The 16,020-nt window shown below is 46.0% G+C and overlaps 1 protein-coding gene across 28 annotated transcripts in view; it reads right to left on the bottom strand.

The window, feature by feature from the left end:
* MAP4K4 (mitogen-activated protein kinase kinase kinase kinase 4) overlaps positions 1-16,020 on the bottom strand; it is a 174,747-nt gene that overhangs the window by 53,941 nt on the left and 104,786 nt on the right. For 27 of the 28 annotated variants that reach the window (XM_027128756.1, XM_027128766.1, XM_027128768.1 and 24 more), the window contains 5 exons: positions 8,642-8,767; positions 7,276-7,386; positions 3,443-3,533; positions 2,887-3,017; positions 443-497 (listed from right to left, as the gene is read on the bottom strand). In XM_027128756.1, the coding sequence (XP_026984557.1) occupies positions 443-497; positions 2,887-3,017; positions 3,443-3,533; positions 7,276-7,386; positions 8,642-8,767 (514 nt within the window). Of the gene's footprint in view, positions 1-442; positions 498-2,886; positions 3,018-3,442; positions 3,534-7,275; positions 7,387-8,641; positions 8,768-16,020 lie in introns of those variants that run through there. The other variant, XM_027128781.1, reaches the window with a different exon arrangement.

Below are 16,020 nucleotides of genomic sequence, written 5' to 3' on the forward strand. Positions count from 1 at the left end.
TTTAATCCAAAGCAGAAGCAAAACTTCACACAGATAATGGAAAAAGTTATTCCACAGATAAAAGGCTGTGCCTCTATTTGTAAAGTTAAAATGTAGGAAATACTGAAATTTCCTGTGGTAGGACCAGTTTCACGGAATATTAAGTTCAAACTGTAAAAAGAAAAATTACTGTGTATTATCTGACATCAGAATAATTTCAGGTCACACGTCTGATTACAACTTAAATAAAAGATAACATAGCCCACGGACCTCAGGGAGATCTTCAAAAGGACTAATGCATGCCAAGAATTCCTTTCACATCGAAAACTCCACTGTATTTATGATTCCTTCATCTGAACGCCCCATCAGGAACAGTTTCATCCATGCAGCCACTCTCTTTGAAGCCTTGAGACTAGGTTTAAGTTACACAGAACTGGGCTGAAAAGGAACGCAAGCTACTTACGGGGAGCGCCTTCTGCCATCTCAATGGCTGTGATGCCGCAGGACCACAGGTCACTCTGCAAACAAAGCGGGAAGTTAGGACACTGTCCTTGCTGTGAGGCCCCCAACTCACCACTACTGATCGTTCACACAAATGACGCACTTGCATTCTGTGGGGTACGAACCAAAAGGAAGTTCGCCAGGAAATTAAAAGCACAAACACATCTGGAGGAACACCTTCCAAAAGAATGAATGAAAGATGCAATAAAGATAACACTGATTGTTAATTAGAACCGCTCGTATCTATGATTGAACAAAGTTGGTTCCCCGTTACATCTTCTCCCTACCCGCCCACTGCGGGCTCTGCAGTTCATCATTTCTTCATTTCTTTCCAAGCATTTGATGATTTAGACTCCCAGCCTAGACAGATGTTTACTCTTATGTTTTATGACAATATCTCGAACTTAACTATGCTGTTAAACGTTTAAAGGCTAGAATATACTCTTTATGAAAGGTCCTCAGAAGAATTAATAAAATCCACCCTCGCTCACTAAACGGAATCAGGCTGCCACGTCTCTCTACTCTTCCTTTAAACTTAGGGGTGTGAGATAAGTTAAGTGCATGCAGTCTTTCCCTTCCGATTCCCCAAAATATTAACTTTAAAATTTGAATTATACTCCTTTTTTTTTTAGGCTACGCCATGCGGCTTGAAGGATCTTAGTTCCCCCACCAGGGATCAAACCCGTACCCCCTGCAGTGCAAGCGTGGCGTCCTAACCACTGGACCACCAGGGAATTCCCTAAAATTTGAATTTTAGCTTTCTCCCCTACTCAAATACAAGTTCCATGGGGACGGGTATTTTTGTCCGTTATTCACCTTTGTATCCCCAGAGCTGTGACTACCATGTGGTAGGCATTCAATATACACTGGATGACAGATGAGGTTTTATCAGCTAATTTCTTAAAATCCAAACAAGATTTTCTAAAAGCAGATAACAGATGTTTTTTCATCATTAGCCTTCTTTTGTTTAGACACTATCCTAATAAAGAAATTTACTTAAAGTTGCTCCGTTGAAGGGTTTTCCTGAATAACCTATAATTATGCTATGAAGGCTCAAGCACATGTGTTTTATTACAAGAATAAAGAGGCCCATGAGCTGCTCCCTTGTTTTTACGGAGTTTTCTACACCCTCAGGTACAAAGAGCGATTCACCACCTTAACCAGAAACTAATATGGGCAGCATCGGTGGTGGGACCACCAGGTGCTGACTCTCCCTAGGGTGATGCAGACAAACGACGCCCATCTCCTCTCAGGGGATCCCGGAAGGCTTTCCTCGATACTAATGGAGCCTCTCCAGTTCACAGAAAACAAGGTAACTGACGTGACAAAGACTGGAAAGTTAAAATTCAGAAATGGTAAGATACATCTAAAGGGTGGAACACTGCCTCTTCAGCAAGGCGGTGTCATGCAGAAAGCGGGGGCTGGGGGAGAGGGTGTGATAGTCTTCACTGAAAGATACTCAACCACCAACCAACCAAATACAACGTCTTGTCCTATACTGAATACTGGTCTGGACAAACCAGGTGTAGACGAGCTGGGTCTAATTATGGACTCTGCATTAAGGAATCACTTTTAATTTACTTAGGTATGATAATATTTTGGATGCGTTAGAAAGGTTTTCAAATTTTAGAGATACATAATGACATAACAAAGAGTGAAAACTTCTAAAGTCTATAATCTATCTGAAAATATTTCAGCATATAAAACATAAAATAAATATTCCTCTCCACCACAGGCTCACATTGAGTTCCAGTAGTTGGGTATTTGTAATAAATACTAAATACACTGGCGTGCTGTAAGATAGGAACTCGATTGTGAGGATCATTAACACGGACATCAACCACTCTGACTCATTTACTTGAGGCGACAGAATTTTTAAGTAGTTTTTACAAACATATTCAACCCGAGTCTGATGATCAAATATGGGTTTTACATCAGGATCAAAAAGTGCATTATTGATACAAGTCCCTAGAGGCCACTCTAACAGTTTACATATATTCGTGGCCAAAGCAAAGCTGCAAAGCTCTTTAACAACACTCTAAAATTTCACACAGACGAAGCTATTGCTATATATTGCCAGTATTCTTAAAATAATAAATATCTGATTATAATATATTCTTCAAGTTAAAAAGAACGGCAAACAGGGCAGAAGCACTGAATTTACTCAGGACAAAAAAATTTCTACCGACAACGGAGTGACACACAGCCCCACCCCACCTTGAAAGCAGCATCATACTTAGTAACAGAACAGGGGTGATGCAGAATGGACTAAAAAAAAAAAGCCTCAAGATACTGTCCCAGCAGAGGTGCCCCTGCAGCAGGGGTCCATGTGGTCCTCAGTGAAGCAGCAGGAAGGGGGACTGGAGGCGGAGCCCCACCCGCAGGAAGGCAGGGCCGGCGCCTCACCCTGTAATCATAGGTGGCGTCGGGGTTCTCGTCACAGGCGATGACCTCGGGAGCCATCCAGTACGGGGTGCCTATGAAGGTGTTTCTCCTCCCCACGGTCCTGTCCAGCTGAGCACTCACACCGAAATCCACTGTGGCAAGAAGAGGAAGGAGGGGAAGGAGAACACAATTAACAAACCAGTCGACGGCAAGGTGAAGAATGTGAGCACCAGAGGCCTTCAGAGTAAACCACACAGAAACACTGCACAGACTGCAACCTCCCACCAACAGGGATAAGGGGCACCCTCTCCAGGGCCAAGCCACCAAGACGGCAGACGCTCGACCAGCCTGGGAGCTCCCTGGACGCTGGACCCGCCACCTCCCTGAGCATCCCAACAGCGACCGCCAGAGGGACTTCCGGATGAGCCAGGAGCACGGGGAAAGGGAGTCAGGAGCCAGGCTAAGCAGCAAGCCCAGCTCCCAAGCCTTAAATAAGACAGAAGGAGAAACGGGGTAACGTTTCCAGCTAACTGCACTGGGGCAGGGTATTAGATCACGTGGCACGCCCATCACATACCAAGCTTCACCTCTGCGTTCTCGGTCAGCAATACATTCTGGCCCTTGATGTCCCGGTGAATCACGTGATGGATGTGGAGATGCGCCAGTCCCTGAGCAGGAAAGTCAGGTCTGGATTTAGTTCTCTGTCGCTACAAGGGACTAGCCCAGAACACACCCTTTATAATAAAGTGTGCACACAGGCCAGAAGTTTCTGGGAACATAAGATTCAACCTCAGTGCATTTCCAGCAAGACATCACCCATGACACCACACAGAGAGAGGCACCCACGATCCCAATGGGGCAGGGTTACCACCTTCTAGCTGCTCCCCAGCAGGACCATCCGCAGTGTCTCTGCTGTCATTTGCGCTATTTGTGTGCAGGGTGGTTCCTTTCCCACGCTGCACGCCTATCTTGCAATGGCCGACCCTGGGGGCAGATCTGAACTACACGCACCCAGGGGAAAAGCAAAGGGCGGGAGTGGGCTTTAAGGTCTGGCCCTTGAATCCAGCCTGGTTTTCCCACCAAAGAGCGACAAACTGCTAACTACTGATCGACCCGACCTCCACCCCACGTGCAAAACAACTCTGCCATCAAAAGAGCTTTATGTTCAAGTATCTTTCTTTCCCAAGGAAATAAATCCTACTGGGCACACAGCACTTTCTGATGACCTCGCATCTGGAACGAAGCCCAGAGAAGGCCTCTGATGAGAGGTGGTGGGAGAACAAAAATTCAGTTTTCATCCAAATATGGTCAGAAAGCCCAAAAGGCATCATTCTCACAACTCATTTACTTGTCCTGACTTTAGCTGGAGAAGCCAAATCGACAGCCTGCCTCCGTAAGCTACGAGCAGCCTATTAACTCCCTAACGCCTCAATTCAAAAAGCGCAGATGAGAAGTAACGACTCCTTTGATTTGTCCTGTTTAACTTCTTTGTGGGGTTTTATTGTCATCGTTACCTTGTAGGCTATGAATTAAATGTAACAGCTGCCCTAGAACATTCATTTTTCTAACATGGGGGTTTCTAAAATCATTTACCAGTCTGCCTGTGAAACAGAAGAGAGCTTATGTCATGGCTCTGTGTGTTTTTCCAGCACTCAGGATGTGCAGTGTTACACCACAAAGCACCAAGCAGGGGGGAAAGCACTAAAAGCATACGGCATCTTCATGGTATCGTTAGGAAGAAACTCCCTCCTTTCAGCCCGGTGTACCTTTGAACAGCGGAAGAAGAGATGAAAAACTGCAGCTTCCCTCTTTCGTAATTCCTACTTTTATTACTTGAGTTCATTTTTTATTCTCTTAATGTTCACAAGCCCCCCTTCTCACACTTCTCCAGAATTATCTTAGCAGCAGACGTTAAGCAGCCACGTCTTCTCAGACGAACGTGGCCTGCCTGCACTCTGGTTCCTGTCGAGCAATCCCTGTCCTAGGGCTGCGGTTACTGCCTCTGGGAGGGCCCGCTGCTGGCGTGTCTGCCAGCTCGTACAGCGCAGGAGCCCGAGCCGCGAGGATCTGCGCAGCAGACACAGTCTTCCTGAATGAAGGGTCTGGGAGGGAGGGCGTGTTCCACCGCCCCCGCCATGGTGAGCTACAGTCCTTCCACTTCGGCAGAGTTGGCAAGTCCAGTACACAGTCAGCGTCTGTCCAAGAGCAAATGAATCAAGGTACACAACTCGGAAACACGGTCCTGTAAGTCCGTTGCATTCACAGAATGAAGCAGCAGTCAAAGGCCGTCTTCGGTGCCGGTTGGGAGAGGCTGTAACTGCCCACACTCAGGATGATCTATGCTGGTTTCTATGAAAACGCGAGGCTGCCGTGTGGATGGTGACCATGGAAACGGGCCGGAAGGAACACGCGGCTTCGTGTCTCGAGGCTCTCGGTGGGCCCAGGAGAGCTTTTCTACTGCCGTCTGAGACCCGCGTGCCCACAACTCTCAACCTGCTGAGATCTTCACTCCACAGCAACTGACTCTACCGTCCACCAAGGAACGAGGACGTCTGTCACCACAGAAATCAGCCCCCGGCGTGCCTCTGGGACGCCCTGCTTTCCTTCCCCACGAGCGGCCTTCTCACCACTCTGCTCTCTCTTTCCCAACACTGACTCCCGTGACCCGTTACGAACACACATGAGTACATGATACTGACTCTTCCAGAAGCTTCTGTTTGAGGTTAGTCCATTTAGACGTTCGTCGTAGGAAAAATTCCCATTCTAGATGAAGTGACGTGAAGGAAACTCTCGTCTCAGGTGCCCACGGGGGCGGAAAACATCTGCTGCATCTTGAAAAGATGTTCATTGAGCTACTATGTTCAGGTTGATCTGGGGCCTCAAGCAACCTGGGCTTCTTTCAAAAACTGCTGTCTTGAGTTCAATGGTGGAAAAACAGTTGCACACACTTAGTTACCTACCCACGTGTTATATTAACTGATTCCTGACACTGAAACTCATTTACTTCTCATAATAATGGTACTTCCTTCATAGGACTGGGACCTAGATTTTACATATGAAGAAAGTAAGTCTGAAAAGTTGAGTAACGTGGCAGGGGATGTGCAAAAGGTAAGCAACAGAGGCAGGACTCGGACCCAAGTCTACCTCACTTGAGGCCCATGCTCTTAGCCACTGCTCTCTCCTGCCCACAGGACTCGAACCCAAGTCTACCTCACTTGAGGCCCACGTTCTTAGCCACTGCTCTCTCCTGCCCACCCTGAGTTTTCGTTATCAAGATAATAAATACACCTGCCCACTCACTGAACTCCCTCACAGCAGTACAGGGCAGGAGGCTTAGCTTCCCATGTTAAGTCTCCTATAATAACCATAAAAGGATCTTGATATTTTTATAATGAAACTTGTATGTGATGATAAGAAGACGGGCTCTCCCATCTCACCCTCTACAACTGGTTTTCCTAGGGGAATTGTCTATTGTCAAGGGCTTTGTAAACTTTCTAAATAAAAAGAAATTCAGACTACCTCTGTATTCTAGACAGCATTTTTTAAAACCTGCAGTCCTCTATGAAACTTAAACGTAAAAAGTGGAGTAAATTTATCTATAAATAAAAAATAAAGTAACATTTTTTTTTATTAGTGACAGAAACATAAGAATTAGATTCCAGTTCAACTCCATAGTCTTTATTTTTAAAATGTGGTCGGTAAATGAAATCCAACCAAGTAACTTAAGTGTGTAATTGAGGGGTAAAGTAGAGAGAAAAACTGTGCCGGTTGACCAGAGGCAAGAGGGCCACCGGCAACTCACATGCAGTTTTCCAATACGAGATTTTCGAACACCCTGTCTGTGCTGTCAGGACAGCTCTACTACTGAAAGGGATCGTTTAGAAGCCGCTAAAACGGTAGCCAAGAACTTGCTTTGACATAAACCAGCTTTCCAGTTGGCTGTAAATAACATTAAACATTAGAACTGCTCCTCATAAATACTGTCACAGATTCTAACAGTTAATGCCGAAGTCCACAAGATGATTTTGAAAGCCAGCATTTAGCACCATTAATATTGCTTTATAAGCTTAGACACACGATTCCCGTAAACACAAGAGTGAGGGATTATTTCTCCTCCTCTCCACTCTGATTTTCTTCTTCATAACTGCAGGATGAATTCAGAGAAATACCAAAAAAAAAAAAAAAAAAAAAAAAATGCTATTGTAAGTCTAGTTTCTTTGGATACTTGCCAGACTCAAAACCATGATGTGGCTTAAACTATCAAAGCCAGCTGGTGATACAGAACCCTTGGCTGTCACGAAAAGAATAACCTGTACAGGTCGCAGCTAATGCGCAGAAACCCTCGGGGCCGGGCAAGTGGAAATGGAAACACAAGCCCACGCCTGGCTGCCTCAGCTGTGCCCCACTTACCCTCAGGATCTCCCTGGAGATGTAGGCTATCCAGTCCTCCTTGAGCGTGTTGCCCTTGGTGTTCTTCACGAGGTCTGTGATGGACCCGGCCCCGCAGAACTCCATAACAAGCTGGAGAGAGACAAGACACGCTGCGGCCAACACGTCCCCCCAGTGGCCAGAGCATCACAGATGTCAGCACACACCCGGGTAGGCCGGGGGGCAGTCTAACCCCCCTCCTTTCCTAAAGGTCTGGGCGCACGACCATTGTGGAGGCACCGAACTCCTGAGAGCATATCTCATCACACCCCATCTATTCGGCACGGACATCCGGTCCAGGAGATCGGCGTCTGCATGTTCCACGGCGCAGTCCGTGCAGAGGCCCTGAAGCCCCCCTTCTCTCCTGAGCACAGACGCAAGTGGACCGCTTCCTCCTAATCAACGCCCACTCATCAGAAATCTGATCTAAATACCCCTTAACAGGTTTTCCAACTTGCCAGTGTCTAAACTGCTCTATTTTCCACACATCGTGATTCTCAAACTATTTTATATCAACTGCGTTTAGTACAGTTTAAAAATTTTCTCTTTAAAAAGAGAAACACTATTTTTAAGTAGCACATCATTTTTTAAAAGACACTATTTACAATACCTAAATGTTTCCACAATACGAACACAAGTATATTTGCAAAGTACTTAGAAAATAAATTGAGTTGAACTATTCTAAAAATTTAACTGTGTTTGGATGCGGGCAATGGAAATAAAGGTAACTGTTTCCCTTTTACTATCCTAACTTTGCAAACAGTCTCTAATGGCTTTTTTAAAAATTAGAAGAGTATTCATCTATCTTCCTGCCCTATAAGCCCAGTACCTTTGGCATAACGTGATAACCACAGATCTGACACTGTCTCGGTGCCATCATCTTGAATAGAAATGTATTCAATAAGAGATACGGCTGAATATCTACAAATTTCCCTGGAGGCCACTGTTCTTAATAAATTACTGAACTAAGTTTGTTTTCTTGCAATTTGTCCCTCATTCCAACATAGTAAAGAAAGCTGCATTTAGTTGAGATTCCACACTAATTAATTTCCATCAAGTTTTTATCACATTGCTTTCATTTTCAAGCTAATTTCCTTGCTATTTTGTTACTTTTTTTTTTTTAATGTGCCATTTTATTCCCAAAACACAAGTTAACTCTTTTTCCTGCGATGTGAAATCAACACCAAAATAAACATTCAGGACACCTTCCACTGAGAAGGCCAGGGAAGATACCAGATGTTACCCCTTTTTCTTTGCTTTTCTCTCCCCTCCCCCCCTGGAAGGTTCTTAATGCCCTTTTAAATACAAAGAGGAAACCCCCCAGAATGCTCAGGAAACGTCCGCCTACCCAGAGTTGGTCATCGTGTCCTGGGGGGCTCTTTTTAATGAAAGCACCGTAATACGTTGCAATATTTCTATGATGAGAATATTTCTTCAGCATATTTATCTCCAGCTTGATTTCCTCCTCTTCATCCTTAAGAAAAAATAAAAATAAAATGTGCAGCTTTTGAATGACATGCAGGATTTTACTTTCTCCACATGCAGGCAATCAGACGTTCCCAGCCCCTCCAGCAAGGGAGAGACACTTTACTCTTGTGCCAGTAATCGGGGACTTGCGGCGACGCATCCTTTGAAATGTGATTACAAGCTCTGCAAGAAGAAATACAAGCACAAAAGGTAAAGATGAAACAGGAAGCAGCAGGGGCAGAGGGCACGCGTGGCCTGGCTCTTCCACGGGCCACGTAACCCCAGGCAATTCACTCCACTTCTCTGGGCCTCAACTGGCTCATCTGTAAAAATGGGAGGAAAAAGAAAACTGGCTGATACTACTTCAAATGACTAGCAAGGGCTGCTTCTTTTCTAGAGAACATTTGTGAGTATAAATCGTCCGACGCACTTAAGGTTCAGCTCTGAGAGCATCACACAGCACCATCACCCTGGGTCGGGGGCAGGGGCCAAGCTCAGGGACCCTGTGGTCCTGGATGGACAGCGCCCCCAAGAGACTCGGGCCAGTCCAGGAGCCCAGAAACATAAACACCACTCAGTGGCGGCAGGTTGTCCCTAGACTGGGCTCATCCCCCCGCCTCTTGCTTTACTAAAATAAGACAAGCAGAGGAAGAAATGAAGAGTCTGTATGAGAAGATTAGAGGGAGAATGAAGGGGACAGGTGGTGACAAAGGTCCGGAAAATAAAAATAAGTTGCTCTTGTGAATGTTGAGGTCTCCGCCTTCTCCCACACCAACCCCTCCCCACCCCGCCCCGGGGAAAACCGCATCATCGGGGGCATCCTGTGCCCTGCTGCACACACGGACACGGGGAGAGGGTAACGCCAAACCACCTGCAAAGAGTCATCCGAAGAAAGGTTTACAGGTAGCACGAGAATGAGAGGAAAGCAGAATTAAAGTGAGAAAAAAGAGAGAATGTGCAGGAATAGGGAAAACCTGCCTTGGTTAGAAAAGGGGTGTTTGAGGGAAGATAAAGAAGATCTTTGAGCAAAGCCTCATAACCAGATCTCTAGAATTCCCTTTATTTCATGTATTTTCAACAGGAAATGATGAGTGGTTCCCTAAAACCTCCTGACTTTTCTACACTGACACACTCCTTCCACTTTAGCTGATATCCTTCCCTCTCCAGGGAAGACTCAGGGATTCTGAGCCACACAGGTACGTGTATATGCACATGTGTGCGCGCACACACGCACACACACAAAACCTACTGTTGCAGCCTAGCATCTCCAAGAACCTTTCATAAGGCCTCACAGACCTAAAGTAAGTTTGGTTTGCAAACACTGCTCTTAGGGCAACATCATTAATTAGATATTAACAGTGAGACCAAATGAAAAAAGAAAATGTCTTTTTAAAAACAACTTTCAGTTCGTCATTACTGCTTAATAAACCCAATACCCACGAAAACACGTAATCATCCAACACCGGTGATTCTCATGGCGATGGCTTCCAGCTCGGTCCAGATACGTAAGTATGAGACTACTGCAGCATACAGATGACAGGCGTGATTGTCATGGGACTTTGGCAGACGATGACAGAAATATGAAGCAGAGTCACATGGCCAAGCACAGTCTAGACACTAGTCTGTGTAATAATTCTCATTCAAAACCGATATATATGTAAATCACACCAAATGCATATGAATTTCAATGGCCATGGTTAAAGCCGCAATGAACAATAAGAGGCTGAACAACTAGGATAATTAAGTAGCTTAATTCTAAACAAAACCAGGGCTTAGCCTGGCTAGTATTACACAATCACACCCCTCTATCTGGGGCCTTTACAGTGTAGAAACTTTATACTATAAAACGTAAAGGGCAACAGGTTTTGTTCATACTGGGCACAAGAAAGCACGCCCCAAGCAGAATTAGGAAGCCCCACCCATCCACAGCTGTATCTTACGTCACATTCGCGCCCATGCTGTGGGAGGACCACCACCTGCCGGCACAGGGGCCCTGCTCTCTCTGGATCGCAGCTCACGACTCGCCGCCCACAGTCTCTGGCTTCCTGGGCAGACAGGACACCCCAACGAGGCCTGTCGAGACTGACACATTCCTAACAAAAATGAGCGCGAGTCTGGCCACAGCCTCGCTCCTGCTGGAAAGGAGGTGGTGTTACTCCAGGATTAGAAAGTCAACCAAAGGTGTGATTTTTTTCCTCTTATCCAAAACCAGTAAACCCGTAAGGATCTGGGGTACAAAGACTAAACAAAAACAAAAGGAACAATGCTGAACTAGAATAGGGAAAAACCAACACACTACTGATTTTCATTTTCTGTGCTAAGAGCGCAGCCACTCACTTCATGCAGTAATGTGTGCCTTCCCGGACGGAAGGCGGGACTTCATTGCTCCCTCCCTAACCCTTCCTAGGGGCCTCCACCCGCCCCCCACGCTGCCTAAGTCACCCCAGGGTCTTTAGTCCCTGTGATGCTCTGCCAGTAGGTTTCACTTCTGGACAGAAAGCAAACGCTACCTACAGTTCTCCCACAAGCAGCTTCCTGAGCGATAATTAAGGGTCTTGACATACTGTGACTGGTTTTGACATATGTTTTCTTTTAGTGACAAACACCAGTGTCTTCCAGGATCTAACGCGTTCACCGCTCTGTGTAAGAACAACCAAGACCCTCCATCGGCACCTGAGGTTTCTGGAGCCACTGAGTTAAAATCCTCCCACATCTTACACGTTTAAAGATCCCCGTAGGCTTAAATGCGGTACTGCTCACCGGTGTGAAAAGCACTTAATATGCACACGGGTAATACTGCTGGAGGACCATCACGGCACAACACATCTCCCTGAACCTAAGATGCTGCCAGACAGACACCCAATCACTTTTCGTAACGAAACTATGATTCACCATCAACCATGAGACGCAGGCTGTAACCTCTTCGAAACTGGGCTGCAAGTTACAAACAATGAAATATGACATAAGAACAGCTTAAACACAGTTTGGTAACAGCTTTTCTAATATGACTGAAACATCCAAATATTTTCCGAAACTACAGTAATCAGATCGATGTCTCTTGCCAGAATACTTCCGGGTCTTAATAGTCAAATCCTGGAAGCAGATGAAACTGAACTACAAATACTGAGAGGAAAACATACTGTCCTCTCAAATCATCATTTCAGGATAAGGATTATATATACTTTGAAACATTCCTTCTCTGGCTTCTCTGATTTTCAAATAGATGGCTATTGCACAGTTTATAAAGTAAAAAGGCACTCAGCACCACTAACTGTCATTCACTGTCTAATTATGAGTGCCCACCTTGGAGGAAAAGCATCAGAAACGCAGAATCTACCAACTGCAGCTGGAATCCTAATCACGACTAATGCTTATAATATAGTGTCTTACACGGTGTCTTTAGGGTAATAACGAACCAACGTCTGAGTTCGAATCTCCCTTCAGTCATTAGGTGAAAACAAGTTTGCTGTTCTCATTCCAGTATTTAAACGCATGCGCACCACCACCAAAAACACACACCTCATTTTGCCAGAAAAGATACAGCGGAAAACAGACTTAGAACAGACTAACTGCATTTTAAAAACAATGACAAACCCCACATTTGCAAAGAAAGTGGATGCAGCAAAGCTCCATGAGGAAGTGATATATCCAAGTATCCCGGCCGAGTCCAAACGCCTCTGCCCTTCATCCTCCCCTTTAGGAGGCCACAGTCACGTACAGATGGAAAAAAAAAAAATTAAGGGTCACTTGAGAGAGGAGAGGGGACATTTGGGGAGGAGAGCAGGCCCCCCTCTGGGTCTCCTCCAGGGATGAGGCAGCTGCCAGCCCCCGGTGATCTAAGGCAGCGGATGCCAATTAGCATTCTGGACTCTCCCCAGTGGGAGCAAACTCGGCAGAAAAGGTCTTTGTCTCAGGCTAAGACTAGGGAGGAGTTTTCCTTTGCCTTCCTTGGCTGCTAGAGGACAGGGCGGGGGGCGGGCGGGGAGTGTACATCTGAATCGTGGTCATCTTCAAAAGCAGCTGTGGGTTTGGGAGTCATAGGAAAAGCCCTGTCCACTCCACAGTCTGAGCACAGAGCAGTGCATAGGACTAGTAGGGTTTCTTAATGACTCCTTAAAATGTTGTTTAAACTCTCCTGTTACCAAAATTCTGTCTCCTTCCACTGCCAGCAGGCAGACCTCCAATGAGCCCCATTGGGAGGACTCAGGTCTGGGGGGTCCTCTCCCCAGCAGCCCCTCCTTACAGAATTAAGCCTACTCATTAAGAACTGAACAAAAACAGGAAGGGCCATTCATTATTCACTCTATCTTTACTAGATGGAGAGAATACTAATAAAATGAAATACACGAGCATCTCTGGCAGATATCACCACCAAAAGGTATATACTTAGAATGAAAATAGCCATTGAATATCCATTTTAGAAAAAAGTTTACAAGCTTGTTTTAGTTAACGACTACCAAACCCTTCTTTACGGGACTGTGAACTGGCAGAGAAATGAGGGCAGATCACCTTTGACTTGGCAAACCCCAGCGACATCTGAGAGTGTTATTCAGTATCACACCAAGCTGAATTAACCAAAATTAATTTTTATGACTCAGACATATGAAAAGTTCTGCAACTTAACTTCACTGATAATTCAACCAGACAGAGGCGAACACGACTCTGCAGGCAAACTTCTAGAGCAAAATGAAGGTCCAGGAGCTGGTCGAAGGAAGGAATGGAACGTTCTTTAAAATTAATCCACGTCCATCTCAGAAGACCCATCAGCTCCAGAACAAAAACCCCAACAGAAAAATGACAAAATTAACATAGCTGCACTCGTGACATCTTACTCAACAAGGAATACTGCCTTGAACACATTTCAGACAAAAAGACATGCTCCCTAGTTTTGCTCCTGAGCCAATGGACTTCTGAGACCCCAAAGTCTAACCCTAACGGCCCTGAAGCGCTTAACCTGCTCTTTCTGTCGACAGACACCACCACATAGGACTTTACTTGACTCAGCAAAGTGTTCTGTGAAATCTGCTATATTTCAGCGAGGCTGTGTCACTCGACTGGGCTCTAAGAGCAGCGTGGTAAAGAAGAGAACTACAGAGCAGCACCGTCCACCGCGATGGGCATGGCGGGGTGGTAACTTCAGACTGTGACGAGACGGTGCAGGAGGCAAGTACAACCCATTTCCCTCAACATCACTCACTCACGAAAAACCTGGGGAGACTGGTGCTTGCAAGGAGGCCAAGACACGCCTCTGGGATGACCCCTCAACAACAAGCACGGCATGGCGAATGAACACGGTGAGCTAGCTCAAATCACAACGTCAGGTAAGACCCAGCTATTTTCTCCAGGATCTAAACGAAACTATGAGAACTTTCCAAAGTGTCAAGCCCCAATTTACAGGACACAATTCCCCAGGGTACAAGTTGCTTCGACAGTCTAACTTGAAATAAGTCACATCAATACTTGACTTTAGAACCCATCCATTTTCCTCCTCCACTGGGGACCCTTTAGTATAGCCCCTAAAGTAAGAGCTGAAACCTAGGTCCCGACGGAGATGGAAAGCAGACCTCCTGGGTGAGGCCCAGAGTGACCAAAATCAAATCCTCCACCAAAACACTTGATTGTCACCCCAAAATATGCTCTTTGACATGGGATTATTTTAAGCTAAAGGGACTTGAAAAGCAGCAGGGACAAAAAAGGTGCTCTGACCTCCCCTTTTCTCCCTGAAAGCAAGCGATAAAACTCCCATATGAAAGGCATCCTTCCTATACCAACTGGAAAAAACATTCTTATCACCAGAGCCAGGGGATGGAGGCCAAAAGAATTCTGTACAAGCAAGCCTCTCATCTTCTGTTAGCTGTCCCATATGGTTTAGTTACTGGTCCACAATGGCATCTCTCTGTTCAACCTGGTACACAGTCTTCTTTGAGTCTTCATTTTCCTTGTGAAAGCTCCCATGTATATACGAGATAGACAAGTTAGCAAACCTGTTTGTTTTCATCTTGTTAAATCTTTTATTACATGATCAAGAACCTAGAAGGGTAGAAGGAAAGGTTTTTTTCCTCCTCTACATAACCAAACTTGTAATTATATTATGAGACCAGAAAGAGATCAGTAATCCAAAATGCTCAGAAGATGACAAAATAATATATTCTTAACATCAGCATTTTGCCATTGGCAACACCAGTGTACAAGTATATTTCGATAACTCCACACGTTTCAATGTGTAAGAAAGAAAAAAGAAGAACTGTGCCCAAAGATTACCTCTGGATTACAGAGGTTTTCTTCTTTAACTTGCCCAATTCTCAACAATACTATTTTCCTACGTGGGGGAAAGTTAAAGAGTAGAGGCGTTAACTCCATAAGCATCCTAATGAGTTTCCCTCTGGCCGTTCGCATGTCCAGCTCCCCCGCCCTCCCTGGACAGGGGGCCCTCACGCCCCCCTTGCTGGTCCCGAGTCACCGCCAAGCTCCCCGCTCCAGCCACTCACTCCAGAGCTCAGCTGTACGGGGAGGGCGAGGGGAGTTTGAAGAACGGGAACCTTGATGGTTAACCTGCCTCCCGCTGGGTCAGCATCACCCAGAGCTCGGACCTCCACGGTCACGTCTTCCTGTTGGCTCCAATGGTACCAATCCAGGCCCATGACTTCCTGAGATCAGAAATTTCCAAGCTCAAGTTGTTTCCAGAGCAGAGGAGAGGTACCTGGAGCCCGGGATCAGCCATCGCGCCAGCTTTACCTTCCTGACCTGCCCGAGGGCCCTGGACAGAGTCTTGCCTCTGTGCCCACGCCCTTCCCTAAGCCAGGGGCGAACTCCACCAAGAGCACTGCGCACACGTTAAAACCTGAAAGCCAGGCCCTAGTAAGCGGTGGCAAGAAGGGGCACAGCTCTGGAGGAGCTATGAATGTGGACAACATCACACGTCTGTGCGTTTCTGACTGGCCCCATCGCGCACTCACACGCACAGAGCCCCTGCTTACACAACAGACAAGGCAAGTCAGTCGAAGGCTGGCTCTGAAAATAGTCTGCAAGTGAAAAGGACAAAGGCCAAACTTCTGTTCCTGGCTAAGAAGGAGGGTCAAGGGCCAGATGTACTCCCACTTGAACAACTACAATAGATAAAACGAATGAACGAGTTTTAGGACCCTGGGCACCAGGGATTGAAGGACAGTGAGCTCTGAGAGACGGGAACACGAGGAAAGACCTACAAATGCCGAGCTGCTGCCCTGGGAGATTCCAGGCTGCAGCAAAGCGAGAGGAAAC

Source organism: Aethalodelphis obliquidens, unplaced genomic scaffold, assembly GCF_003676395.1.
Source record: "Aethalodelphis obliquidens isolate GAN/ISIS:26980383/991018 unplaced genomic scaffold, ASM367639v1 scaffold35, whole genome shotgun sequence".
In the NCBI taxonomy this organism is placed as follows: domain Eukaryota; kingdom Metazoa; phylum Chordata; class Mammalia; order Artiodactyla; family Delphinidae; genus Aethalodelphis; species Aethalodelphis obliquidens.